Source organism: Equus asinus, chromosome 21 (genome assembly GCF_041296235.1).
Source record: "Equus asinus isolate D_3611 breed Donkey chromosome 21, EquAss-T2T_v2, whole genome shotgun sequence".
NCBI classification, from domain to species: domain Eukaryota; kingdom Metazoa; phylum Chordata; class Mammalia; order Perissodactyla; family Equidae; genus Equus; species Equus asinus.
Window position 1 is genome coordinate 84,898,104 of NC_091810.1, and position 27,642 is coordinate 84,925,745.

Below are 27,642 nucleotides of genomic sequence, written 5' to 3' on the forward strand. Positions count from 1 at the left end.
GACTATAAGCAAACAGCTCAGGCAAACATATTAATAACAAAAGCTCAAGAATCTCTACAGGAGCGGTGAGCTGGCCGCCGCTCAGGGGAGGCTCCTCTAGGACGAGTTACCTGTCCCCCCGCAGCCATGGCTCCATCCTCCAGAAGAGATGGCTTCATCACATTTTGCCAGTCGACTGAGAAAGGATTTAAGTATTGATATGATTAGAATTAAAATTGTTCATAGGAAATCTCTATCTCAGAAAGCAAACAGACACAAGGAATATGAACAAAATAGACGCTTTGGTTTGAAAGATGTCAACATTCCAACCTTGGAACGTAGAAATCTTGAATTAGAGGAGACATCTCAGGAGCTTATTCCAGAAGAGATGAGTGTCAAGCCAAGGTCAGTGAAATCTGTTCTAAGTGATCAACGAAGACAAATGCTCCAGAAATACCAGGAGGAAAAGCAACTTAAAAAATTGAAAGAGCAGAGAGAGAAAGCTCAGCAAGGAGTATTTAAAGTGGTCTTTATAGACCTGACAAGCCTTGTTTTCTTTCAGCAATAACAGAATACCACCCAAAAAAGATTGGTAATGGGAGTGATGTTCGAGCAACCCGATCTGGTCAAAGACAATCTTCTGAAAACAAAGTGTCCACCGAGAAAACAGCACGGCAGCCTGCAATGCCCACGTGCGTGAGAACCACTCGATTGATGACTAAAGAGCGAAGCAGACCGCGGGAGCAGCCTCCGCCGGTGCAGCCTCTGCGAAAGCAGCCTCCGCCGCGCCGGCCACAGGAGCGACGCGTGATAAAGAAACAGAAAGAAAAGTACCCAATCAAGGAAGGCCTGCCAAAAAGATAGAAAGAAAACCTGGCAAGGTCGTTTCCTTTAAAGTTGATAGTGAAGAAAATACTTTGGAGTCACAAACCAATGTGACAAACGGAACGGATCCAGATGGAGTCTTATCAAAAATGGAAAAGTTACCTAAGTCAAATCCTGCAGCAGTGAAAGGGAGGCCATCCTTCGCACCAGTAGATTTCGTATTTCGGCCTCCAGATGGTCTGAAGAGCTACGAGATAACACCTAGGGCGCCCACAAAAACCACTGCGTGGACGCCCGCTTACAGCTGCAGCTCTTTAAACATGGAAGTTGATAAGGCTCTAGAAGCAACAAAAGAAATTTTGGCACAGAAATGTAAACCTTCAGCACATCAAGATTACGATGAATTTCGCCGTCCTTTGCGTTCCCTAGCAGTCGGGAGCACAGATCGTGTCTTAAAGAAAAATGAAACTACTACTGAAAATCTACATGGCCTTCCAATAAAAGAAGTCCCATCACTTGAAATAAATGAGGATCAGACATCTCAGCAACCACACGTGCTGTATTTCAGAAATATTCTCCAGTCAGAAACTGAAAAACTAACTTCACACTGCCTTGAGTGGGAAAGGAAGCTTGAATTGGACATTCCAGATGAAGCCAAAGACCTTATTCGCCTGGCAGTTGGTCAAACAAGACTCCTTATGAAAGAAAGGTTCAAACAGTTTGAAGAACTGGTGGACAATTGTGACTATAAACGAGGAGAAAAGGATACCACCTGTACAGACCTGGATGGCTTTTGGGATATGGCTAGCCTTCAGATATGGGATGTAAACCAAAAATTCAACAATCTGACCAAACTGGAGGAGTGTGAATGGCAAAACAATAATAATACAAGCAAAAAAGTCTTTCAGAAAAAAGTTGTTTCGGGTATAGCAAGTAAACCAAAACAGGACGATGCTGGGAGAATTGCAGCCAGAAGTCGCCTCGCTGCTGTGAAGAAGGCAGTGAGAGAGAGGATGCAGCGGGGAGAGCAGGCCGAGGCCGTGGGCTCTGCAGCGCCGAAGGAAGTTGATCAAATAGTGTTTGACGCTGGATTTTTTAGAATTGAAAGTCCCGTTAAATTGTTCTCAGTATTTGACAATAAAAATCTTATGACTGAATGCCATCTTCTTGATTCACCACGCCCAGGGTGCAGCAATCCCTTCACACAGGTGCAGAGGAGACGACAGGAGCATGCCAGACATACTTCCTTTGGTGGGGACTTAATTGCCTTTTCACCTCCAACGCCTCCTAATGGAAATCAACCAGAAGAATTGTGAATTAAAAAAAGCAAAACATTTCTCTTCATATTCTCCATGCTGTAGTGTATTCTTCAAATACTGAAAAGTTAAAGAATATGGAAAAAAAAGAATCTATACAGAATAACAATAGTTATATTAATTGAGCCCTTAAAATGTTTCAGGCTCTCGGCTAAGCACTTCCATTTACTAACTTTTGACTCTTCATAGCAACCTTAATGTAAGTACTGTTATTATCTTTATTTTACAAATGATCAGATTAGAAAATAGAAGTAAAAAAAAATGACTTGCTAAGTTCACACAGCTAGTATGTGGCAGAGCCAGCATCTGAAACCAGCATTCAGGCTCCAAAGCCTATTTCATTAACCACTTGACCATATCACTTCTCATGATGGGCGTCTGTTCTTCCACAGGATTGGTGTCTGCACTTATTCCAATTTGCAATTATTTAATCTGTCTGTGTATTAATTATCTATTGATGCGTAACAAACTACCCCTAGTCACAGCAGCTTAAAACAAACATGATCTCGAAGTTTCTGTGGGTCAGGAATACAGGAGTGGCTTAGCTGGATGGTCTGGCAGAACCTTTCATGAGGTTGTAGTCAACCTATTGGTCAGGCTGCAGTCATCTCCACGTTCAACTGGGACTGAAGGATTCACTTCCAAACTCACTCACGTGGTTGTTGGCAGGCCTCAGTTCTTTCCTTGTCAAGTGGGCCTCTCCTTGGGCTGCCTGAGGGTCCCCACGACTGGCAGCTTTGCATAGAGGGAGTAATCCAAGAGAATGTGTGACCACCTATGAGAGAAGCAGAAGTCTTTTTTATAACCTAATCTTGCAAGTGACATTTCATCCCTTCTGCTCTATGCTATTGATCACACAGACCAACCCTGGTAAAATGTGGGAGAGGACTACACAAGGATGAGAATACAGGAAGTGGGGATCACTAGGAGCCATCTTGGAGGCAACCTACTCAGTCTGTTTGCTCGTTTTTTGTGACTGCCTCCTCTACTAGAATGTAAACTTCAGTAGTGGGTAAAAACCATCAGTGCTGCTCACTGTTATATTCTCTGCCACAGCACCTGACACAGAACAGACTGTGAGCAAATACCAAATAAATGTAATGATGATGGTGATGTGAATTCCAAAGGATGAGCTCCCTATAATCCTGTCTTACACTCATACACAAATTCCCTGTTGCCATTCATGGTAACATTTAAATAATTTTTAAAAGAAGGAATACATGATGCCCAAGAACCTTTATTCATGTATACAATTTCTATATAACTATAGAAAGTGGGCTTGGAAGGAAACACACCAAATTCATGAGAATGATGGCCTTTGAGGAGGAGAAGAAAGTAATGGTGTTGGGGTTGAAAGTCAAATAGGGCTTCACCTGCAATGTTTTCTTCTGATGAAATTTTTTATTGAGGCAATATTTAATGATGGTCAATTCTGGGTGGTGGGAATATGGGTATTATTCTCTCCACTTTTCTATATTTTTAAAATTTCTCAAAATATGCTAGATACAAATTGTAAAAGTCTCACCCAATTGGAACATGTGTCTATCCTGCCTTCCTTTGGCTTTCTGCTCTAATTAAGGGTGTATCTACAAACCCCCCTCTCCAGATGACTCAGACAAAAACTTATTTCCTCCTGAAATTGCCAGGCTTTTCTGGTTTGAATTTCTACAAAATCACCTTGGTCCACTGCTTCTCCACTTTCTGTGTTGATGTAGATAGAGTCACAGCTTCCTTGTGCTGAGGGAGAGAGGCCTGCACAGCAGCAGCCTGGCCGGGAGCTGAGACTGTGGTTACTGGCACTGGTTCCAACACAATCCTCTGAGGCCAGAATCCTGGGCCCTGCGCTCCTTTCTAAAGCTCTGCTGCCTCTTTCCCTAACACACAACCAATAGTCACGCTGGACCAACACTGGAAGGACACATGGAAAATTCTAAATCTGTAGGTATCAGATTATGTAACTTTTTCCTTTTATTTTGATCTTCATTCAGGCTGTTTTAAAAGTAAGTTCAGAAAATCAGTCAATCCATTAACAGTTCCCTTTTCAAAAGGAAGCCCAATGAAAACCTGGACTCCTATGAATGAAAGCATTTTTAGCTGCTCTCTTAAAATAAATCCCCAATGTCTATTAGTAAGCTGGTGAGAGGCAGTTTCAGAGGTTAGAGCAGCAACTAGGTACTTTCTGGGAAACAATCTGAGTGAAAATAAAGTCAAAAGCAGCATCAGCCTGGAGGAGTATGTTTGATACTCAAGTCCAATATCTCTCACAGTGCTTTGTTCAGGTTTTCTTTCTTTCCATAACAATCCTGTCTGGTAACAAGTGACTATTCCTGTCTCCCATGTCCTGGGCCCAGGGAATGAGTAGGTGGGCAATACAGCCCAAACAGGCATGTTCCTTAATTCCAGGCACCCCAGAAACCATACCCAAAGAGGAAATAGTGGCACAAAACAAGCCAGCTGAGGACTCAGACTGCCTTGCCTATTCTGGATGCAGACTGGGGTGCACCTTGTGGGGAGGCTGAACTCCACTGCACTCCGGGGCCCCTGGGCAGAGGGGCTCCCCAGGCCTCTAAGACAGTGCCCAGATTTTTCTTCAAACACAGTGAATACTTTTCTCATAACAGGCCCTCTAACATGAACTTTTCAAACCCCATAGGCCTGGTTCCACATGCTGGCCCTGCAACTTCTGAAGGGCTTTGGGTCTCTCTGTAAAATGATTGTAAATATTATCACTGGGGTGTAGCGAGCACTACAGGCCACGATATATACGACACATAGCAAGCATTCAATAAATTACACGTTATTGGTCTTGTAAGACATCCCGATTCCTAAAGTTTTACAAAAACATATGATTCTTCATTAAACAACTTCTTTGAGCTGCTGCCCAACCAGGGTTTCCTGGTCCTAGCTCAACAACTCAGGACTGTTTTTCAGAAGAACTAAGCACTAGGAAAAAGGAATTAGAGAGGTGTCTTCAGCTAGCCTTGTCCCATCTCTGGAAATTTCCACTCTGCGGGCTTTCACCTTTCCCCCCTAATTCATTCTTTCAATAGGTATTTATTGAAAACTCTGTTCAAGATACTGGTGCAGAAGAAAAAACAAATATGAAAAGTCTTTGTCTTTGGAGAGCTTTCAACACAGGGTGGCAAACAAGGACTCCCTAAGCAGAATCCCTGTGACTAACCTGGTGAGGAGCTCAGTCACGACTTTGCAGGCTGGTCAACCTAGTCTACGGACTGTGCCCCACTACCTTTCAATTCTCCCTTCTCTCACATACTTGCTCAGCATCTAGAAATCACATCCACCCTACCAAGCCCAAGGGTGAGAGAATCCTTCTTTACATTAACATCAAGCTGCAGAAGAAATTCCTCAGTGGGGCCTGGAGACCCCTCCGCCCCCAGGGCTGCTGGGCCCTCACAACTCCTCCAGAATCTCTCCGCTTGTCTCTATTTTGTTGCTGGCCCTACTCTCCACGGGAACCACTCACGGCTCTTCTCAGACGGCCCACTCGACAACCTTCCTCCTTCTCTACAGGTGACACTGTCTCCTCCTTAAAGTGAAAATCGAGGCCCCCTAAAACATTACCCAGGCCTGCTCTTCATTCATTCATTCAACAAATATTTATCCGAGCCGACTCCGAGCCTGCAGTGTGCAGTGAGGGAGACACAAAAGCGAGAGCAAAGCCGCCACGGTCCCGGCCTTCAGGGACCTCAGTCCACTGTGAAGTTACACAGCAAGCAGAAATTACACACACGATTGCACGCTCCGAAAGCAGCTCAGAAGGAGAATTCCAGGTGCCGCAAATCTTAGGGGCCAGGAGAGTTTTCCTTAAGAAATGATCTCTGTTGTCGACAACAAAATGGAGGTTAACTAAGGCAAGAGGCGGGGAGGAGCGTGCAGGCAGAGGGAAGAGCAGCTGCCGAAGCCCTGGGGTCAGACGGAGCAGGCCTCCTGAGAGGACCTAAATGGAGCCGGGCGGGCAGGGGCTGCATCATACACGGGGCCTCCTGCCCCCCGCACGGGGGAACCAGAAGCCATAAAGAGGCTTCGAGCGGGCCCAGGGCTGCCCTTGCCCAGCGGGGCGTCCCCGGCGTCCCCAGCGCGCCGCGCCCGCCAGCCCTCGGCCGGTTCCCACCGCCACTGGCCGGCAGGACGACGGGAGGCGGCGCGGGACCGTTTCCCGGGTGCGCTCCAGGCCGGGCCTCGGCGGAGACAACGGGCGGGGCCGGGCGGCGAGGCGGGGGGCGGCCTGCGCGGGCACCTCGGGGACCCGAGCGCGACCAAGAGCCGCCGCGCCCGTCCTCGCGCCGCCGCGCTGTGGCCTCCGCGGAGCTGCGGCTGCTCTCGGCGGAGAGAGCCAGGCCCCGCGGCCCCAGGCGCTCGGTCGGCGGCCCCCGGGGCGGGGCCCGGAGCCTCCGCGGCCACGGCGTGCAGGTGAGAGCGCGGCCCGGGGCGGGCTGGGGGGTGCCCGGCAGCCAGGCGGCCCGTGCGGCCCCGGGACCCTCGGGACGGTCGGGCCACGGCAGAGGCGGGGCCGGGGGCAGGCGGGGGAGCCCCTGCTCGGCCAGGCCCGGCGACCGGCGTCGGCCTCTCCCCAACTCTGCGGTTCCTCCTTGTCGCTGTGGCAAAGGTGGCGCAGGAAGGAAGCCCGGGAGGCGACCCTGCGCCCCGGAGGCAGCGCTGAACACTAAGGCGTCTCTCCTTAGCCCCCCTTCCCCTGTGAGCACGAGCGGACCGCAGTTTTGCAGAACCTGGATGGTGGCGTGCTGTAACTGGGCTTCTTTCTCTTAATAACACCTCACGCGCATGTGCCCGTGGCTTCCAGGGGTTTTCTGCGTCCTCTGTGCTGGCCGCGCTGACTGCGGGGCGGGGTGCCCGCCGCCCGGGCTTGGCGGTCGGTTTGTGGAGGGGCAGGACTGTGATTTACTCAACGGATTCCCTCCCTCACGGCGAACAGAAAGGTGGTTTTCGGTTTTTAGGTATTATAAAAAGCGGCTCCAGTGAGCACGGTTCCGGCTTGTTTGGGGGGCGTGATCATTTGCTTAGAGTGAATCCCTCATAAACCTTATGGTATCCGTTGCAAAATGATCCTCAGAAGAGCGTTTCTCGTCTTTGTCCCTCCCGTAGCGTTTGGGAATACCTGGCTCCAGGAGGTTCCTGGCCGACTTTGCTGGAGGCCCCAGTGCTTCGCAAGGGACGGGGCGTACAGTGTCAGCACCTGCTTGTTGAAGGGCGGCCTGCCTTGTGGCCGGCCTTGCCTAGAGCTTTTGCTGAAAAGGGAACTATCAGCACTTTAGTAATTTTAAAAACGAATTGTGTTCAACTTGGACAAACCAGTACGGTCCCCAGTACAGTTAAACCTAAGTTAAGGGAAAATTCAAGCTGGGGTTAGATGAACAGTGGAAACGTGTGAATATTTAAAGCCATACTCTGAAACATGGGTGTTGGGTTGCTAGGGAAAGGATTTTAAAAGATGACGGTGATGGGTACATCACTAGATACTCAAAAAGCTCTCTTTGAAGCCAGGTAAGAAATTTCAAATGAGCGACATCGTCCCCGACAATCAAAATAAATGGAATTTGTTTTCCATCCTTTACATTTTAAAACTTTGCGCTAAAAGAAAGGGAATTTTTCTTTGTATTTATCATTTTCCAGTTTGATCACATGATCCTGAACATTAAGTGTGTGTATAAGAGTTTAAAAATGACAGCGGATTAATTCCTTTCTCCCAAGTTTTAAACCAAAGCTTTCCCTGGCCTTCCCACCCATTCGGGAGGGCTAGGATCCTTGTTCTGCGGCCCCCTCTGTCCTTTACTGCTCCTCTTTACAAGACACCCCCATGGCTGTGCGGTAGTCATCTTTGGGTCTCTCCAGAGTCCCTTCCTCTGAGCTTCGTGCCCAGCTGAGCGCCTGGCACAGAAGTGACTGATAACTCTTAGCATGCTGGACGAAGTTGGAATATGGCATGTGGTTATTAAGTCCAGTTGGTAACTTAGAGATCTGTGTGTGACACATATTTCTCATTCACATCAGTGAAGTAGAAATCAGGAACAAGGACAGTTGCGATCATCTCTTAGGTACAGGTACATTCCAGGAAACACAACCAGCAGAGCCACTGGGTCTCTCTTTTTTTTTTATAACAACTTTGTTGAGGTATAATTCACATACATACAGTTCACCTATTTGAAGCATCTACAATTCAGTGGTTTTTTGTATATTACAGTATTAATTTTTTAAAGTTATGCTAAAACATATATAACATAGAAAGTGCCATTTTAACTAAGTGTACAACTCATTGGCATTAAGTACATCACAGTGTTGTGCAACCATTCACCACTGTCTATTTCCAAAACTTTTTCAACACCTTAAACAGATACTCCATAAATAAGTGTTGAATGTACCAATGAATGTTGATAGTTTAGAGAAAATGTTTAAAAAATAAATGTGATCTTGATTTCCAACTCCCTTCTAATCTGTTGTGTTGTCTTCTATACTTCCTTGTGAAAAGTTAATATAATTAAGATGCTACCGTGCCTTATATCAGTGTGATTTAGTGATGTTTGAAGTTCCTTGTAATGAAAAACTGGGCAGTCGTTTCAAGTTTGAATGCTGCATTACTGAACTTTCTAGAATAAAAGTTGTAGAACAAAACTTGAATGATATCCCTAGGTCCACTCTGACTTACAAAGGACGCCTTATGCAAGTTTCTCTTATGCTGTTTGGCTTACTCTATTGCTGTGTTTTCTCTTTGCTTTCATAGTTGCAGGATACCCTCCACCTTCGCAGAAGGTATCTTAGGGCTTCTTAAGACTAGAAAAATCCACACATTTGTAAGGTGCTGATAAAAAAAACGAGGGATTTATTTTAGGTACAAAGTGTTTTGAATCTTTACCTAGTTTTTATTCTAAAATTCTTAACTTTTCTTTGCCTATTGGGTTGCTTTTCTGGCTGCTAATCTCTTCTTTAACATCTTTTTAAAAATAATTTGTGGCTTCTGGCTGTTTCCAGCCAAAGAAGGTTGGTAATCTCTCGTTTTTAACAAGGAGAGAGCACTCTTGGGCATCTATAGGGAAAAGGCTAGAGTAGATCTTGGGAGCAAAAGATGGCTGAGCCTGTTTTCCAACAGCTTTGGCAGGGGTGTACCTGTTAATCCCAAGTCTTCAAATGTGGAGAGTTTCCTATGCATGTTAGTACCTGTGTGCTTCTGATTTCAGTAGAACTTAATTAGCACTACAGCCCACTCGCTGTTTAGTTAATTGAGCAGGAGTCCTGAGCTCTAGTTCTGGCTTGGGCCCTGCTAGTGACCTGAGCAAACCACATCACTTTTGGGGATTCCTTACTGGCACTAGTAAATTAAGTGGGCTTGTGTAGGTGGGTAAATTGTTTACTCTTAGAAAGCTAACTAGCTTGTCCCTGGCTGCTTCCTGGAAACTCAACATTTCTTTGAAGTTATCTAAAAAATAAATTTTTAAAATTATATATTCCACCCTAATATAGCTTTCTGAAATTTAATATGAAGATTGCATTTTAAATGTTACCACCCTGTAATGTTGGTGCTTCCAGAATATGCATTCTGTTTATCTTGGAGTTTTATGTATTCCCTGACCCACTGCCTCATACCCCTTGGGGCTTCTTGTGCCTCAATTTGAGAAGCGTGGGACCCAGAGGACCTCTAGGTCTCTTGCAACTCTGATGTGGTATAATACTTGAAGTAAACTGGAGTTTATTTTCTAGTTTTAGGAAATTATAAATCCATACTAGGGAAAAATATTGGTCAATTTGCATGACTTCTTTCCCTGCAAATTAGAGATTGCAATTCTATTGTATGTAAAAGTTGTTTCATCAGAAACTGCATGCAATTTAAGAAATGGATTGCAAAGTTATAACAACCCTTTGCAGATATCATCTTTGTCGCTCTCATTCTTTCTTCGCTGCAATTCTGCTTTTTTCTTTCCTGGCTGCTAATTGGATTAAAGACTGTTTTGCCAACCATGGCATCTGGAGATGACAGTCCTATCTTTGAAGATGACGAAAGGTAAATGTCTTACATTACAATAAAACTAGCTTTTGGAACTTTCAAGATTGTTTAATCATTCAAAAGAGTTATTTATCTAGGCTGCTTTTTTAAGGACACGTTTTGTAAGATTGCAGAATGCATGGTTTTGCTGTTCTGTATTTAGAACAAGTGTAGGAAACACCTGGCATGGCGGTGGCTGCCACTCATGTGGCATCCTTTCCCACGGGGCCTGGTTGTAAGATCTCCAAATCCCTCTCAGCACAGAGTTCTTGGAAATCACTTCAGAGTGGTATAAATCCATGTCTCGTCTCTGATTTAGAGGATACACAGGAGATCAGGGTGAATGAAGAGTCGGGCATAGTTGAGAGAACAGAATCTGGCACCACAGTCCTGGGTTTAACTCCCATCTGCCACTTTCTGTCACTGTGACCTTAGACAAGCCCTTGGCCGCTCTGTGCCTGTTTCCTCATCTATAAACTAGGGATAATAATAGCACCCATCTCATGTGAGGATTCTATGATTTAATATGTGTAAAACTCTTAGAACAGTGACTGACACACAGTAAGCACTTAATAGCTGTTAGCTATGATCTTTATTGCTCTAATGTTACGTCTCCCAAAATGTTAATTACATATTATACATGCATTATTTATAATATGCATTATTCACATAGGACGCATATGTTATATATTTTATTTAAGAATACTAACATCAGGGGTCAGCCCCATGGCCGAGTGGTTAAGTTCACGCGCTCTGCTTCGGTGGCCCAGGGTTTTGCTGGTTTGGATCCTGGGCACGGACATGGCACCGCTCGTCAGGCCATGCTGAGGCAGCGTCCCACATGCCACAACTAGAAGGACCCACAACTGAAAATACACAACTGTGTACTGGGGGGCTTTGGAGAGAAAAAGCAGAAAAAAAAAAGAAGATTGGCAACAGATGTTAGCTCAGGTGCCAATCTTAAAAAAAAATACTAACATCAAAAATATGTATTTAAGTTGTGCCAGAAACTTCTGACAAACAGAATCCTTTATATTTTTAATAATATTTCCTATAATAATGATAATAATTAGTATTTTCCATAGCATTTTTATCTCTATTATAGGACACGTCTTCCGTGACTTCTCTTTTTCTCAGTCTTTGTATAATAAATTAGAACCTTTTTCTTAAAATGAATCTCTAGTTGCTGTTTTAAGTATGAAAGTTTTGGAGAGTTCTTGTTTTGGAGTGATTGCATCTGAAAAAGAAAAACCAAAATTAAATACTGCGCTTTTTAAGTGGAAGGAGGGAGAAGTACAGACTTTTTACTGACCTTTCCAAGCATTATTCTGTAGCCTAACTTAGAATACTGTGCTGGATAACCTGATAGATTCCTAATCCTATTAATATTAAGGTGACTTTGGGATGATCCGACTATATACCCATAGATAGCAGTTTCATCTTAAAGGGAGAGTGCATGAGAGGCAGAAGATAGTTCCCTGAACTGTGAGGAGGATTTCTTAGACAATATCACTTTAATATTTTGTAATTCCAGGGGTTCTAGAAACCTGATGTTTTCATCTTGCGAGGATTACGTGGTTATTCTATCACTGGTTTTGGCCGATTGTAATTGCTTTATTTTATTCCCTTAGCCCTCCGTATAGCCTGGAAAAAATGACAGATCTCGTCGCCGTTTGGGATGTTGCTTTAAGTGACGGAGTTCATAAGATCGAATTTGAACACGGGACCACGTCAGGCAAACGAGTGGTATATGTAGATGGGAAGGTAGGAAAAAATATGTTACTTCGTAAAGCGTGGCTTTGTTAATGTGGATTCTTCATTTGTGAATTCAAGGCTTTTCTCTTACAGTGGTTCTCCCTCTATTTGGGCCTGCATCATTTTGCTGTACAAAGCAAACTAATAATGGTTATAAAACTCATAGACTATAACCTCTAATGTTTGAACTTAAAATGCCTTTATTTTCTAATCTTTCCATCATGAGTTAATAAAATTACATCTAAGTAGCATGGCTATTTGCTCCCTTGAATTACATTATTTCTAAAATTAAGTAGTAAATTTTCTTCCATTTGTGTGTTTTCAACTTTTGTATTTTATTACTTAGGAAGAGATAAGAAAAGAATGGATGTTCAAATTAGTGGGCAAAGAAACCTTCTGCGTTGGAGCAGCAAAGACAAAAGCAACCATAAATATAGATGCCGTCAGTGGCTTTGCTTATGAATATACTCTGGAAATTAATGGGAAAAGTCTCAAGAAATATATGGAGAACAGATCAAAAACCACCAACACTTGGGTGTTACATGTGGACGGGGAGGACTTTAGAGTCGTCTTGGGTGAGTGAGTGCTGTTCTGCAGCATTTATCGGCTCTTTATGATGGCTGTTTCATTAGTTCCTCTAACTGTCCGGAGCTTTTGTGGGAGCTCTGAATAGGAGAGAATAAGTGCAAGAGTATTTCTTTTTTTCTTCTTTTTGAGTTGTGGAATTACAAATTTTTTTAATTGAGGTAAACATTGGTTTATAACACTATATAAATTTCAGGTGTACATCATTATATTTGGATTTCTGTATAGATTACGTCATGTTCACCATCCAAGGACTAATTACCATCCATCACCACACACGTGTGCCTAATAACCACTTCACCCTTCTCCGTCTCCGCTTCCCCTCTGGTAACCACCAATCTAATCTCTGCATCTGTGTGTTTGTTTGTTGTTGTTTTTATCTGCTATTTATGGTGAGATCATACAGTATTTGACTTTCTCCCTCTGACTTATTTCACTTAGCCTAATACCCTCAAGGACTGCCCAACTGCACTGTATTTCTCATGTGTCCTGTGTGGATGGAGTGTTCATTTAATTGACTGATTTATATATAAAATATATGAGAACCATATATTGATGGATTTGAGGATTATTTAAACTTGGATTAAAAAAGATTGATGTGGACATTTGTTATTATTTGATGTTTCTATTTAAAAGCATATCTAAAGGCAGTTGGAAATTTAAGATTCATCAGTAAGAACTTTTCTCTAGGTGGCAATAGGTGTAGGACTGCAGCAAGATCAAAATCGTCAAAGTCCAGATAAAGTAGATTAAAAAATAAAAAGTAATAAGCCGCTGATGTTTAAACTAAGTTCTCTTGTCACAGATTGCGATGTGTGTTCTGAGTTTCTATCAGGCCCACGAAACTTGGGAGACAAATATTTGCCATTTGCTACCTTATCTCTCTTCTGGTTACCCCTTTCTTATCACTAAGTTAAGACTGTTTAGATCATCTTGTTAATTCATTGATTGATTTATTTAGATAATATTGACACCTTCTAAGGCAGTTAGTGTAGCAAGCACTGAGGATGCAGAGATGAAGAGACCTTGTCCATACCTCAAAGAGTCTGCAGTCTGGTCAAATGCTAGCAAATACCTCAAAAAAAAAAAAAAAACTGGTAACAATGAAAATGTTTATCAAGTAATAAATACGCATAGTTGAAAAATGAAACCAGAAACTCCTGTATAGCTTATTTATTGAAGAAACTGGGTCAGTTTGTCTTGAAGAGTTTGCTGTGGTCTGCATTTTGTTGATGGCTTTCCTGTGATGTTCTTCTGTCTTTAATGTTTCCTGTAACTTGGAAGTTGACTCTGAAGAATTGGTCGAGTTTAGGTGTGATTATTTTTTTCTGGCAAGACCACTTTATTGTTTGTTATATCAAGAGGCACATGGTGTTTATTTGCCAATGATGTTGACAACCATCAATACCTAGTGCCTCATCCATTAACTCATTAGCAGTCGCCCAGTGCTGATACTCTGCTTCTCTCATTCCTTGCTCATTAGCTGGAATACTTCTATAATGAGAAACTTCCTGTCCTCTACTATTTGGTTACACAGAGGTACAATTTGCATAAGAAATGCAGGAGATCTGCTTATTTTCCCTTTATTTACCAATTTTCAGGATATTGAACTGGCTCCTTCTCCCCTAAAGGTGATCATTTAGGTTTGGTTTTTGTTTTTTAACTCATGGATTTAAACAATTTGATGTGTTTCAGTACTTCCTGAGTTATCCTTATTGATGCTCAGATTGTCCCATTTTTGGCCAATGGAGTGCTCTTTCGATTGGCCCCTGAGCCCTTCTGACACATCCTTGGTAGACTGGCTGTTATGACAAGATGTTCTAGGCTCATTTTGAACATTTTCTACCCAGACCTGGAATCACCCATTTCTCCAAGAAGCCCTAGTTTCTGTTAGAGAAAAATGGTATTTCAAGAGCATCATGTGAGCATACGTTCAGAATGCTTATTCAGTATTTTTAGGTTTTCAGTGGATGGAGCAAGGAAATTATATACATGCATAGACAGATCGATTAGATAGATAGGTAGATGGAGGGAGGAGGGAGAGACTTTTTTAGAGATAAAATAGGTTATGAGTTTGTACTGATCCTTGTAATTCAAATTCAGGAATACTAGGTTTTTAAATTTTTTATTTATTTTATTTTATTTTTTGAGGAAGATTAACATCTGCTGCCAATCCTCCTCTTTGCTGAGGAAGACTGGCCCTGAGCTAACATCCGTGCCCATCTTCCTCTACTTTATATGTGGGATGCCTACCACAGCATGGCGTGCCAAGTGGTGCCATGTCTGCACCGGGGATCCGAACTGGGGTCCCCTGGGCCACCGAAGCTGAACGTGCACACTTAACCGCTGTGCCACCGGGCCAGCCCCAGGAATACTAGGTTTTTACTTCACCTTGGCTAACATCTGTACGTTCTTTCTTCCACACTGAGAATCCTCCTTCTCAAGGACACAGAGGATGATGCAATTAGAATATGATATAATTACTCCTTTGCTTTGTGCCGCCTTACATGCATAGTAGTCTCAGTTAACAACACAAATACTATCATCGTTAATACTATTACCAAAAAAATTTAAAGCATTTTGTTGCATATCATTTTCCAATTGTACTGTATCTACATTGTCAGAGCATACGGCCATTATACACTGTGCCCTTTCCCTTCCAACCCACTCTCAGTCCTATAAGTAAATATTCCCTCTCTTGCTTTGAAGTTATCGTATTGCTCCTGTCTCTGATCATTTGCTTGTCTGACACTTGTTCTCTAGTGCATTCCTTAGGAATACTAACGATGTTAACTTGAGTTCTTGCATGCTGATGACATTTTTCTGTGTACTTTATACTTAATATTCTTGGCTCACATTTCCTTTCCTTAAATATCTTAGCTATATTACTCCACTTTCTTCTGGCATAAAGTGTTACTGTCAAAAAGTCTGATGACAATCTGATCTTCTTTCCTTTGGAAGTGCTTTGTCTTTGCCTCGTTTTACTAGAATATCTCAGAGTTTCCGCATACTTCCTCTACCCGCCCCCCTCAGTTTTCCCCATTATTAACATCTTGCATTGGTGTGGTACATTGGTGACAATTGGCAAACCAATATTGACGTGTTATTAACTAAAGCTCATAGGTTACATTAGAGTTCACTCTTGCATTGTGCAGTTCTGTGGGTTTTGCCAAATGTAAAATGTCCTGTATCCACCATTACAGTATCCTACAGAATTCTTTCACTGTCCTAAAAATCCCATGCTCTTACCTATTCATCCTTCCCTCCCCCCCACCTCCCCCAGCCCCTGCAACCACTGATCTTTCTATTGTCTCTATAGTTTTGCCTTTTCCAGAATGTCACATAGTTGGAATCATACAGTATGTAGCTTTTTCAGACTAGCTTTTCTTACTTAGCAATATGTGTTTAAGATTCCTCTATGTCTCTTCATGACTTGAACGCTCATTTCTTCTTCTTGCTGAATAGTATTACATTGTACAGATATATCACAGTTTGTTTATCTGTTCACCTACTGAAGGACATCTTGGTTGCTTCCAGTTTTTGGCAATTATGAATAAAGCTGCTATAAACATTTGTGTGCAGGTTTTTATGTGGACATAAATTTTCACATCAGTTGGGTAATTAACTAGGAGCTTGATTGCTGGATCATATGGTAAGAGTATGTTTAGTTTTGGAAGAAACCATCAATCTGTCTTCCAAAGTGGCTGTACCATTTTGCATTCCCACCAGCAATGAATGTGAGTTCCTCTTGCTCAGCATCCTTGCCAGTAGTGTTGTCAGTGTTTTAGATTTTAGCCATTCCAATAAGTGTATAATGATACCTCATTTTTTTTTTAAAGATTTTATTTTTTTCCTTTTTCTCCCCAAAGCCCCCCAGTACATAGTTGTATATTCTTTGTTGTGGGTCCTTTTTTAGTTGTCGCATGTGGGACGCTGCCTCAGCGTGGCTTGATGAGCAGTGCCATGCCTGTGCCCAGGATTCAAACCAACAAAATACTGGGCCACCTGCAGTGGAGCGCGTGAACTTCACCACTCAGCCACGGGGCCAGCCCCGATACCTCATTTTAATTTGCAATTTCCTAATGATGTATGGTGTTGAGCATCTTTTCAATTGCTTATTTGCCATCTGTGTATCTTCTTTGGTGACCTTTTTGTGCAGATCTTTTGCCCACTTTTTAATTGAGTTGTTTGTTTTCTTATTGTTGAGTTTTAAGAGCTCTTTGTATATTTTAAATACAAATTCTTTATCAGATAAGTGTTTTATAAATGTTTTCTCTCAATCTGTGGTTTGTCTTGTCACCTTCTTTTTGATTTTTAAAAATTTACTCCTCTAGGGCTGGCTGGGTGGTGTAGTGGTTAAGTTCATGTGCTCCGTTTCCGCAGCCCAGGGTTTGTGGGTTTGGATCCCAGGGACGGACCTACACACCCCTCATCAAGCCACCCTGTGGTGACGTCCACATAGGAAACAGAGGAAGAAGATTGCCACAGATGTTAGCTCAGGAACCATCTTCCTCAAGCAAAAAGAGGAAGACTGGCAACAGATGTTAGCTCAGGGCCAGTCTTCCTTACTAGAAAAAAGTGTCCTCCTCTTCAACTTCTATTTCTGTTAAGGCAGTGTTTATTGTGTTTATTTGCTATGTGTTCCTTTTAGTTTAGTCTTCATTTCTGAAATCATTTTTATTTTTACTTATAATTTTTTACTGAGTTCTTATTATTTCATTTCTCAGAGTTTTTCTAATTCTTATTTATGTTATTACATATCTTGTATGGTTTTCTAAATTTCTTTTAGCTCATTTTGAAACAGTATTTTATAGTTTTGTCTTTTTTGTAGGCATGTCTTTCTGATGCTTTTATTATCTGTAATGATGTCTGTTCTTTTTCCTTATAACTTTTTATGGAGCTAGAGCTCAATACCTTTCTTTGCTCATTTTTATATGAACTTAGTCTTCCTGAATTTGTAGAAGAGAGTGTGGTTGTGGACAACTTCATAAACGTCAGGCTCTAGAATTCCCCTTTCCATTGTTTTTGGATAATGTTAAAAATCAAGGGCGTACTTCCCAAATGCATGCCATATTCCCTTCCCCATTTTTCCTTAGGTCTTCTCCTCCTTTTACTCTAGTGTCCCTGAGCTGCTCAATGTGGCTTCTCTTCCCAGAAGTTTCTTCTCGGCGTGGCGTTTTGTACTGGAGGTAGCTTTGGCTGGTTAGTTTTGTGGGGTCATTGGGCCAGACTGCTCCAGACTTCTGCATGCTCCTCCTGTACTCCAGCCACCGTTAGAGTGTGTAAAACCCCTTCCGTTTCAGTTGCTCTTCACAAACTGGCCCCCCCCTCCCAACTTTCCAGGTAGGACTGGGACAGCGTTTGGGGGACTCTTAGGTCCATCACAGGCCCTGTTGCCCCTCCTGCTTTCTTCTGCACAGGTGCCCATCCTACCACTGCAGGTCATGTGGTTGTCCATGGTTCCCCCACCTGTTGGTGTTGTGGATACTGGCCATGGGCTTTTGGTTTGGTTATGTTACCCTGTCTGTTTTTTTGTTTTTTTGGTTTTCTTTTTGAGGAAGATTAGCCCTGAGCTAAGTGCTGCCAATCCTCCTCTTTTTGCTGAGGAAGACTGGCCCTGAGCTAACATCCATGCCCGTCTTCCTCTACTTTATACGTGGGACGCCCACCACAGCATGGCATGGCATGCCAAGCGGTGCCATGTCCGCACCCGGGTGGCGAACCCTGGGCCACCCGAAGTGGAACGTGCGCACCCAACCACTGCGCCCCAGGGCCGGTCCCGCCCTGTCTGTTTTAATGGAGGGAGTTAGGGGACAGTAAAAAATCTTGCCCCTGCTGCCACTACCAGCATCTTCCTCATCAGCTCGTAGATTTACCTCATGCCCGTCGTGTCAGACGAGGCTGTAAGCAGTGCGCGTTTCCCTGCCTCGACCTCCGTCTCCTCTGCTTTTGGTTTTACATCACAAAGTCGTTAATATTTGCATTCTGTTCTGCAGCCATGATTAAGTCTTGTTTGTTTTTTCTACAGATTGATGCTAAAATTAAAAGCCAGTAAAGAGCATTTATATTATTATGATTATATAAGCATTTTTAGGGTGGGCTGTGGTTACATTCTTTCTCTACGTTGTCACACCCCCCGTGCCACTCAAAGGAAGTTGTTTTCAGTCATGGTCAAATGGGTTTTCTGTTTTATAATCTACCAGTCGCTCAAAATTATACCTCATTTTAGTCTGCTGCATAGTCGGACCATGATTTTTCTGTACAGTCTTTTTGTTTTTCTAGGCTTTCCTGATTCCCTTTGTGTTTTCTTATTGGAAGGGGATGTGTATCTTTGCTCATATTCCAATGTCTGTTAGCATTTTTACTCATGTTATCTATTGCTTGGAATTCTTTTCATTCTTAAAGACGATGTTCTCGGGTGTCTGTTGACTTCCTGTTTGAAACTAGATGGGTTGCCTTCCAGCTGCTGCGTGGCGGCCAGTGCCCTGGTGTTGTGGAGCTCCTGGTTTAGTTCCTCAGTTATGGAACCCCGCAACTCCCCGCTCACTTTTGTTTACTGGTAAATATCCTTAAGTAATTTCCTAATAAAAGGTGCCTAGGAGATAAACATTACTTGGCCCTCATGCAAAATTGGTATTTCTGCTGATTATAGAGTTTTAGCTTCAAAATAATTTTTTCTCCGATTTTTTAAAGCCTTGTTTCAGTATCCTGTGTTCGCCATTGTTTTGAATGAGAAGTTTTATGCCAGTCTGAATCTCTTTTTTTTTCTTTCTGGAAGCTTTTGGCGGTTCATCTTTATCTTTCATAATGATGTGTTTAGAGTTGTAGTGGCTCAATCTACAATAAATTTGGAGAACATTCCATCTTTGCTTACTAATGGAAGTTTTCGTTTTGAAGGGATTAGAATTAGTGTCAACACTTTTTTTTTTTTTTAAATGGGTACCTGAGCTCACATCTGTTAACAATCTTTTTTGTTTGTTTGTTCTTCTTCTCCCCAAGGCCCCCGGTACACAGTTGTGTATATTTTAGCTGTGGGTCCTGCTAGCTGTGGCATGTGGGATGCCACCTCAGCATGGCCTGACGAGCGGTGCCATGTCCGCGCCCAGGATCCAAACCGGTGAAACCCTGGGCTGCTGCAGTGGAGCGTGCGAACTTACCCACTCGGCCATGAGCAGGACTCTCAACACATTGTAACATATTGGGTTTCATATGATGAAGCCAAGCCTTTGAAATACTTTTAGGCACTTAATCAGCTACTTCACCAACATTGTAATACAATTGATATGGATTTCCATAGGTGAAATGAGAGAGTCTACGCAGGCCATGCCTAGCTTATAGCTAGTTTTCTCTAAATGCCCGGGAAGCTGCCTATCCACTGTGACTTCTCTTAGTCCTTTACAACTCCTCTTCTCCTCCTTCCCCCGTCTGCCTTCACTCTGCTCTGTCCATTTGCAGCCCCTCATGAGCCTGAAAGGGAGATGAAGGTCAGCCCAAATTTGTCCCTTTTGCTGCTTGTCTGAAAGGGACCTTGATAAAGGGACAAGGCCAGTGTCATTGACTGAGGTGAGGGCAGAATTACCTAGAGTATTCATGTTGCTTGAGCTTCTGCTTCCAAGATCCACCAAACCCCAGACTCTTCTGACTAAGGCCTGTGTTTTGCAGATGAGTGATGAAGAAAGCAGGTCCAGCATCAGAGCTGTGTGACGGGCAAATTCCTTAACCTCCGAGCCTTGGTCTTCTCGGCTGTAAAGTGGGGATAGTGATAGTGTGTCCCTCACGGAGCCAGGTGGATGTGCTTTAACAGAGTTAGTACAGGTAAACACTTAGCAGTGTTTCTCACACAGTCAGTTCTTTCACAGTATTATTTGTGGTTATTGTTACAGGCAAAGAAAGGACTTATCTAGGGTCTTAGGGTGAAAGTGACCTACATATTATATGACAGATTTCAAATAACAATATTATATAATTTTCTAAATTTTATATTGAAAAGTTAGAACAAGGCCAGAAAAAGCTCTTAATAACAAAAACAGTATGATTTACTGAGGCCATATTCTGTGCCAGATACTACGCTAGGCACTTTATTTCTAATCCTTCTAACAGCCTGCAAGAAAAGTTGTGTCGTCTTCTTTTACCCATGAGGAGACTGAGGCTAATTGAGGCTCAGAGTGGTGCTGCCCTGACCAAGGAGACTGCTGGTAAATCGTGAAGCCGGGGTCTGAACCCAGGGCTCTCCGACCTCAAAGATCACGTACTTCTTTTTCACCACCCAAAGGATATGAGGCACACAAGGGGACCAAAGATAGCATGGGTTAGCATTGTTCGGTCTGGTAGTCAACACACTACTGAACATCATGGGAGGAAAAGAAAGACAGCAAGAGGGAAGTGCTGTTATGATGAAGCTTCACATTGGGAGGAAGTTGTCTTTCTGTTCTGAAACTGTGCCCTTCTGTGCAAGCATTTACAGAACATACCTGCTCGGGACTCATCTGTAGGCTCCCCCGCCATTGGTCATGTGGGCTGAGGGAGTCTGCAGGCAGGCGGAGGAGAGGCTCCCACGTGAACATGTGCCAGGACCCGCTACGGTTCATGGGATCCACTGCTGGGCCGTGATGATCTCATACTTCATCAGGCAGATGGGTTCTTTTATCAACGTATCTTTCTGAACAGGTGATATACTCACGTAATTCGGAAATCAAGATGATACAGAAAGACACATTGAGAAATCTCGCTTCCGCTCCTGCTCCCATCCACCCTGTTTCCCCATAAAGATAGCCATTTTTTTTTAAGATTTTATTTTTCCTTTTTCTCTCAAAGCCCCCCGGTACATAGTTGTGTATTTTTAGTTGTGGGTCCTCCTACTTGTGGCATGTGGGACGCCGCCTCAGCGTGGCCTGATGAGCAGTGCCGTGTCCACACCCAGGATTTGAACTGAGAGATAGCCATTTTTAATAGTGAGTCTTTCTAGTGTGTCTTTATTCAGACTCAAGCAAATACAAATATTTTATTACTTCCTTGTTACATAAAAGCATCCTGCTTGTGACTCTGTAGTATATTCTGAAGATCCTTTTATATCAGTACATAAAGAACTTTCTCATCTTTTTTATAGCTGCAGAGTAAATTTCAAAAGTAAATAAAATAGTTTATTTAACTCATTCCCAAATGATGGGCCCTTGGGCTTTCTCTCCTCTGTTGTCAGCATAAGCAGTGCTCCCTGCGTAGCTTTGTTCGCACGCCTCTCGGAATACAGTGCGCGTGTCGCGTTAGGATAAATTCCCAAAAGTTGGAAAAGGGGAAGCCTTGCAGTTATCATCGTAGTAGGTTTTCCCCCCACCCATGGGGCTTTTACAGTTTTGTACTCTCGCTACCTGTGTGTCCACAGCTTCTCCAACAGAGCCTGTTGTCAGAGTTTGGGATTTTTGATATTCTACTAGGTGAAACATGGTATTTCAGGGTTGTTTCTATTTGCCTTTTTCAACACTGAGCGAGGGAGAGCGCCTTTTCCTCCGCATGTTTCTCTCCTGAGAATGCCTGTTCGTGTCCTTTGACTCATTTTCTTTTGGGTTCTTGGTCTTTTCTCCTTGGTTGCTAGGAGCCCTTACATTACCAAGATTAGCCCTTAGTCTGTGCTGTGAGTCTCAGATATGTTTTCCCAGTTTGTCATTTATTGTATGACTTTGCTTATGTGTGTGCCTGGTTTTTTAAATCATGCAGAAGTCTTGTTTACTTTTATGTAGTCAGATTCATTCCATATTACTTTTATGGCTTCTGGATTAGTGGTGTTCTTCAGAGGCATGTTAGTAATAGCTATTGTAGAAAATCTGAGGACGTGCACAGGTCTAGTAGGCACATTAAATAAAATTTCAATTTTCACCACCCTCGTGGTTCGCTTTAGGCCTGTGTGCTCTGCTCATGTGTTGGGACATGCTGGGTTTCCCTGCAGCTGTGCCTGTGGACGCTTCCCACTCAGGCTGCCGTTGGGGCGACCCTGCCTGTGTCCCTTGGGCCCCTCTACGTTTCTCTGTCTCCCTCTAGCGCAGCTCAAAGGCCTTTCTGCATTCTCTGAGTGAGGCTCCCATCTCGAGTTGTGGGGAGAAGAGAATCCACTTTAGACCGTGTTCCTGGAGTAGACAGCCTGTCGGAGTCAGGCCCCTGACTGATGCCCCAACCTGGACTTCCGGGTGGCTTTTTTTTAATGATTTTATTTTATCTTTTCATTTTTATTTTTCCTTCTTCTGTCCAAAGCCCACCCGGTACATAGTTGTATATTTAGTTGTGGGTCCTTCTAGTTGTGGCGTGTGGGACACCGCCCCAGCATGGCTTGATGAGTGGTGCGAGGCTCGCGCCCAGGATTTGAACCACCCAAACCCTGGGCTGCCGAAGCGGAGCACGTGAACTTAACCACTCGAACACAGGGCCAGTGGTTAAACTCCCAGGTGGGTTTTTGACCTCTGGGCTCCTCATGCACACACAGGTCACACACACAGGTCACACTTCTCTCCTGTCTTAATAGTAACACCCAAAGCTCATCCTCTGGCTGCTTGAAGTGCAGACTTCTCCCCTCCATTCCCCGGGACATTAACATTCACAAGCCAGTCTGGGGATCCTTCCCCCAAAATGCACTTGCTTTTGTGCACACACACACATATACACACTTCCCTGAAGTGAGCTGTGGCAGCTTAACCAATGCCCACATGTTTCGTGGCAGCACTGTGCTCTGTGGCGTCAGCACTCTACTCACACAGCTGAGTCCACAGTACATTTTTCCTTGTGATCCAATAATTTTCCCCCAAAGTGAAACCATTTGGGGAAAATAAATAGAGACAGTGAAATGAATAGCTATTATCATGCGATCTCCTTTGAACCCACGGCAGCCTTTTTTGGTGGTCTCCCTGTGCCGTCACCTGGGGAGGGGGGGGCGTCATCTGATCACTGACAGCGTGGAAAGGTCCCTCCTCGCCTTCATGGGTGTGCATCCTCCGTCAGAGACTGCGCTTCACTGTTTATTTTGTTTAACAAGGCTTCGAACAAAGAACCGACACTTCCTTCAAATTTAGAAGAATTTCAAAGCCATGAAAAGTATTGAGTTTTAGATATTAATGGAGTTTTAGAAATCTAGTGTATCAAACTTTTTTAAAATAATAAATATCAAGAGTTAACTTTATCTTTAAATCGTAGATTATAATTTTTTTAAATTTGTTACTTTTACAGAAAAAGACACTATGGATGTATGGTGCAACGGTAAAAAAATGGAGACAGCAGTAAGTTGACTTTTTGATTACTCTTAGCACCATGTGTATAAGTTACCATTGAAATGTTGCTGTGTTTCCTAATTATGGAGATTTTATAATTAAATAAGGTCCTCTTGGTTGAAAACAAAAAAGAGATTAAGTACTCCGGATTCCAAATTCTGAAGACCCTCCCCGGACGGTGCCTGGGGCAGTGAGAGCGTGGAGACGACTGAGGCTTTGAGCTGGTACACCTGCCCCTCCGCCCCTCCTCTCCTGGACCGGGCTGTAGCCTAGATTCCCATGTGAAAAAATTCCTCCCCCAACAGTGGGCATGCTGTGTTTATCCATGTTTATACCACTGCTTCTCAAACTTGCATACACAGAAATCACCTGGGATCTTGTTAAAATGCTAAGTGTGACATTTCCCCAGGTGATGCCAAAGCTGCTGGGCCCCAGGTCACACTGAGACTCAGAAGGCTTCACGCCACACACTCAACACAGGTGGTAATTTTCTAAAAGCAAAGTTTCTGAAAAAGAAGTGATGCACACAATGTGAGATGACACAAAGCAGACAGGAAGAGTCACCATCAGAAACCCCAGAGACAGGTGGAACTGGTAGACTGGCAGTCAAGATGCGGGAGAAACAGGCTGCCCCACTTATGGAGGCCGAGCGCGCTGCAATCCCCATCTCGACCCCAGGACGTTCTGCTTTTGCTCTCAGCTGCTTGCACTGTCATGATTGTGGGTGGGATGAATATAGGCGTGACTTTCAAGCGAGAATCACAGTGGTGTGCACGGCACGGGGAGAAAGTGGGAGCAGAAGAGATCGTCATGGGAAGCAGGGAGTGTGGGACCAGGAGCTGAAATCACTGGGTGGAAATCCCCATGTGATCTGTGGCGAGCAGGGGGCACTCTCGCAGGCCCCCGCCTTTCACGCTGGCTTCAGACGTGAACGCCAGGGCTGGGTTGGAGAGCGCCTCTTGGTCACACTTCAGCTAGCTGCACATTGTGGTTGCTGCCATTATCCCCTTAGTCTGTTACAGGTAGGGAGGTGAGAAGAGGCGCCCGGAGGGAAGGGCAGGGAAACTACATAGAACCTGCTGGGCCCTCTAGCTGTCTGCTTCTCAGGAAGCCGAAGCCAGACTCCAGAGTTACAAAGATGAATGCTTTTGTTTTTCTTAATCCGGGTGTTAATTCTCGAAGGGAGATTTAACCCGGGCTCACTCAGAATTGATCTTCGGAGCTTGAGCCGCTCTCTGGGTTAGACCTACTGATGGAGACTTCTGTGCAGAGACGTTCGGGAGCTCGGTGATATTTTCTGGACCCTTTTAGGACAGTTTCATTTTCCATTAACGCGGGTTGGGTACCTACTGTGTGCCCAATGCCACAGCTGGCGTTCCTTCCTGTCCTTTCTTTTCTACCTTGGAATTCTCTAGATTGAGAATCAGCAATTTTGAATCATGGTCCCTCCCCACTTCAAGGAATTCTCCAGTGCAAATGTAAAGAGAATGTTGTTTCGTGGTATTAAAAGTGTGGTTGTAAGTGAGTAAGAAGTTGAAAATAATATTCACTCACAGTGTCTTTGTTCCGCGGTAGTGGATGGGAACCCACGAGCGTTTGAGTAATAGTGCCTTCTAAGCCAGCTCCCTCCTCATTGTAACTAGCTTGCAGGGCATTTGGGGCAGCTCCGTATCCAGGCAGCCTTCCCCAGTACTATGCACACCTGTTCTTGCGGCCTGTGAGTGACAGCTCATTTTCTCCGTTGTCTTTTCATCTCAAAGCATCGTGACCAAGACTGTGCATCTGTCAGATTGCCAAGAAGCTACTTACGGGGATGGTATTGCTCAACCCTTGCCCTGCCCTCTAAGTTGATTTTTGCAGAAGCATGGCCTAAAGGCTGTTTTCAAGGCTCCATATAAAGAGTGAAAAGCACACACTGCGCTCCAGGACCAGTCCATCCGGTCCTGTGGTGGCATTCAGTACACCTCCCAGAAGGAGCCACTGGCCAGGTTCTTCTCAGAGCTGGGGCTGAGCTTCTCTCCCAACACAGCCCGTGCTTTCTTGGTTTAGATGTCAGCTGTGGGACTTTGCTCTTTCTGCTTTGGCTGCCAGGGAGCTCACAGACAAATCTTAAGTCTGATTGTGGCTTCTTTGCTGCCTGGCATAATTCCCTTTTATCCTCTAAGCCTCCTCTTCCTCCCTTCTCTCTACTACTTGGCCCCTATCTTTTTACTCCTGATCAGTGCCGTTCAATAGAAACATGAGCCACAGGTGTGAGCTTCAGATGGAACTTCCTGGTAGCCACAATACAAAGTTTTAAGATGAAGTTTATTTTAATAATATATGTGATTTAAATCAGTACATCAAAAATACTATCATTTAACATGTGATCAATATAAAAGTTTTTAGTGAGTTATTTTGCTTTCTTTGTTTCACACTAAGTCTTGCAAATCCAGCGTGTATTTTATACTTACACAGCGCATCTCCTTTCAGACTCAGCACATTTCAAGGGCCTGGTTGCCGCGTGTGGCTAGTGGCTCCTGTGCTGGCCGGAGCAGGTCTAGATTTAGGAGTGTTGGGTTTCAGGTTCTCTGTGTATTTTATTGTAAGGCACCTTAGAACCCCAAGGACTCAGATCTTCAGAGTGGTTAAGAACACTCCATCCCTCTGACTGGGGCCTTCGGCAAGTTATTTAACCACTCTGTGCCTCAATTTCCTCGTCTCTGAAAGGAGGATAATGATGGCCCCTCATCAGGGTTATTGTGAGGTCACAATGAGGTAACGCATGCGCGCTGCTCCTGGCGTAGCATGAGTGACTAGTCAAGGCTTGCTAGCGTGTTTACCGCTTTTACTTTTGAAGATAATCTGTATGTCTGTATAGTAGGTATTATAAACACACAGCCATGAGGTGTGTAGTTTTTTCCTCTGAAACTTAAGATTCTTAAACATTGTAGGGGGGGCAAAAAAGAAACCTTCGATTCTTAGCAGAAATGTAAAAACATCAAAATATCAACTTCTAAGTTTAATTTTGCAAAGCTTAACATTTAGCTAATACGTACTTCATTATTCCCCCTTTGACATGGTGTTAACATTCTAGACAAAGACAGATGTTTCTGGCACACTAATTCCTCCTCCTTTTGTCGGCCCAGGGTGAGTTCGTAGATGACGGGACCGAAACGCACTTCGGTCTGGGGAAGCACGCCTGTTACATAAAGGCCGTGAGCAGCGGGAAGCGGAAGGAGGGCATTGTTCACACGCTCATCGTGGATAACAGAGAAATCCCAGAGGCTTCTGAGTGACTTCATGTTCATGAATGTTAATCTTGAGAAGTAAAGATCAGGACTTTTAAATTACTGTGGTAATTAAATATGTTCAGTATGTACTTCTCAGTACATTTAGTCTGCCATGTCCTTAGTTTTTAGTTACTTGAATCTGTAATGTTCCAAGGGTCAGAAAAAACCAAAAGAATTATGTACAATCATAAAAATTCCAATTTACTTTGTAAATAATGTAAAATGTTTTAAAGCCAAATGGAAAATAAGATATGGACCAAAATCACTAATGTTTTACAAGGGGAACTAATAAATACTATGAAACAAAATTGGTCCTGCTTCCTGGTGTTTCTAAAAATGGATGTCTGCATGTATTTTTAACCTGTTCAGCTAGGTTGTCTCGTTTAAAGCAGTTGGTACATAATTATATGATTAGTTTAATTGGAGAAAATGAGGAACATTTTCTAACTGGAAATTTAGTATTAAGGAAATGTCAAGTAGTGACACATAAGAATTTAATTAAAAATGGGTTTCCGAAGATGTAGTTGTTTTGTGTAATCAGCATGGTGAGGACAAGAAAAACAAGAGGAAGAAGCAAACCTCTACCAAGACTGCACAGCTGCATCCTCAGGCATGTTTAAAAAGGCAGGGCTGGGGGGGCTGGCCCC

General features: G+C 43.6%; 1 protein-coding gene and 1 pseudogene across 6 annotated transcripts; both read left to right on the plus strand.

The window, feature by feature from the left end:
* Nucleotides 1-2,120, plus strand: LOC106838138 (disks large-associated protein 5 pseudogene; annotated as a pseudogene).
* A 3,875-nt stretch (nucleotides 2,121-5,995) lies between these two features.
* FAIM (Fas apoptotic inhibitory molecule) lies at nucleotides 5,996-27,303 on the plus strand. 6 transcript variants are annotated; one of them, XM_070493404.1, is made up of 7 exons: nucleotides 5,996-6,551; nucleotides 10,094-10,152; nucleotides 11,766-11,898; nucleotides 12,236-12,464; nucleotides 18,938-19,033; nucleotides 23,683-23,732; nucleotides 26,852-27,303. In XM_070493404.1, the coding sequence occupies exons 2-7, from the start codon at nucleotides 10,109-10,111 to the stop codon at nucleotides 26,999-27,001; spliced, it is 702 nt and encodes a 233-aa protein (XP_070349505.1). In that variant the 5' UTR covers nucleotides 5,996-6,551; nucleotides 10,094-10,108; the 3' UTR covers nucleotides 27,002-27,303. The 6 variants fall into 6 exon arrangements, with proteins under 6 accessions (XP_070349505.1, XP_044610453.1, XP_070349506.1 ...); XM_070493405.1 differs by lacking the exon at nucleotides 10,094-10,152 and having other exon boundaries at nucleotides 6,074-6,551; XM_014851998.3 differs by lacking the exon at nucleotides 18,938-19,033 and having other exon boundaries at nucleotides 6,332-6,551.
* Nucleotides 27,304-27,642: the final 339 nt, after the last annotated feature.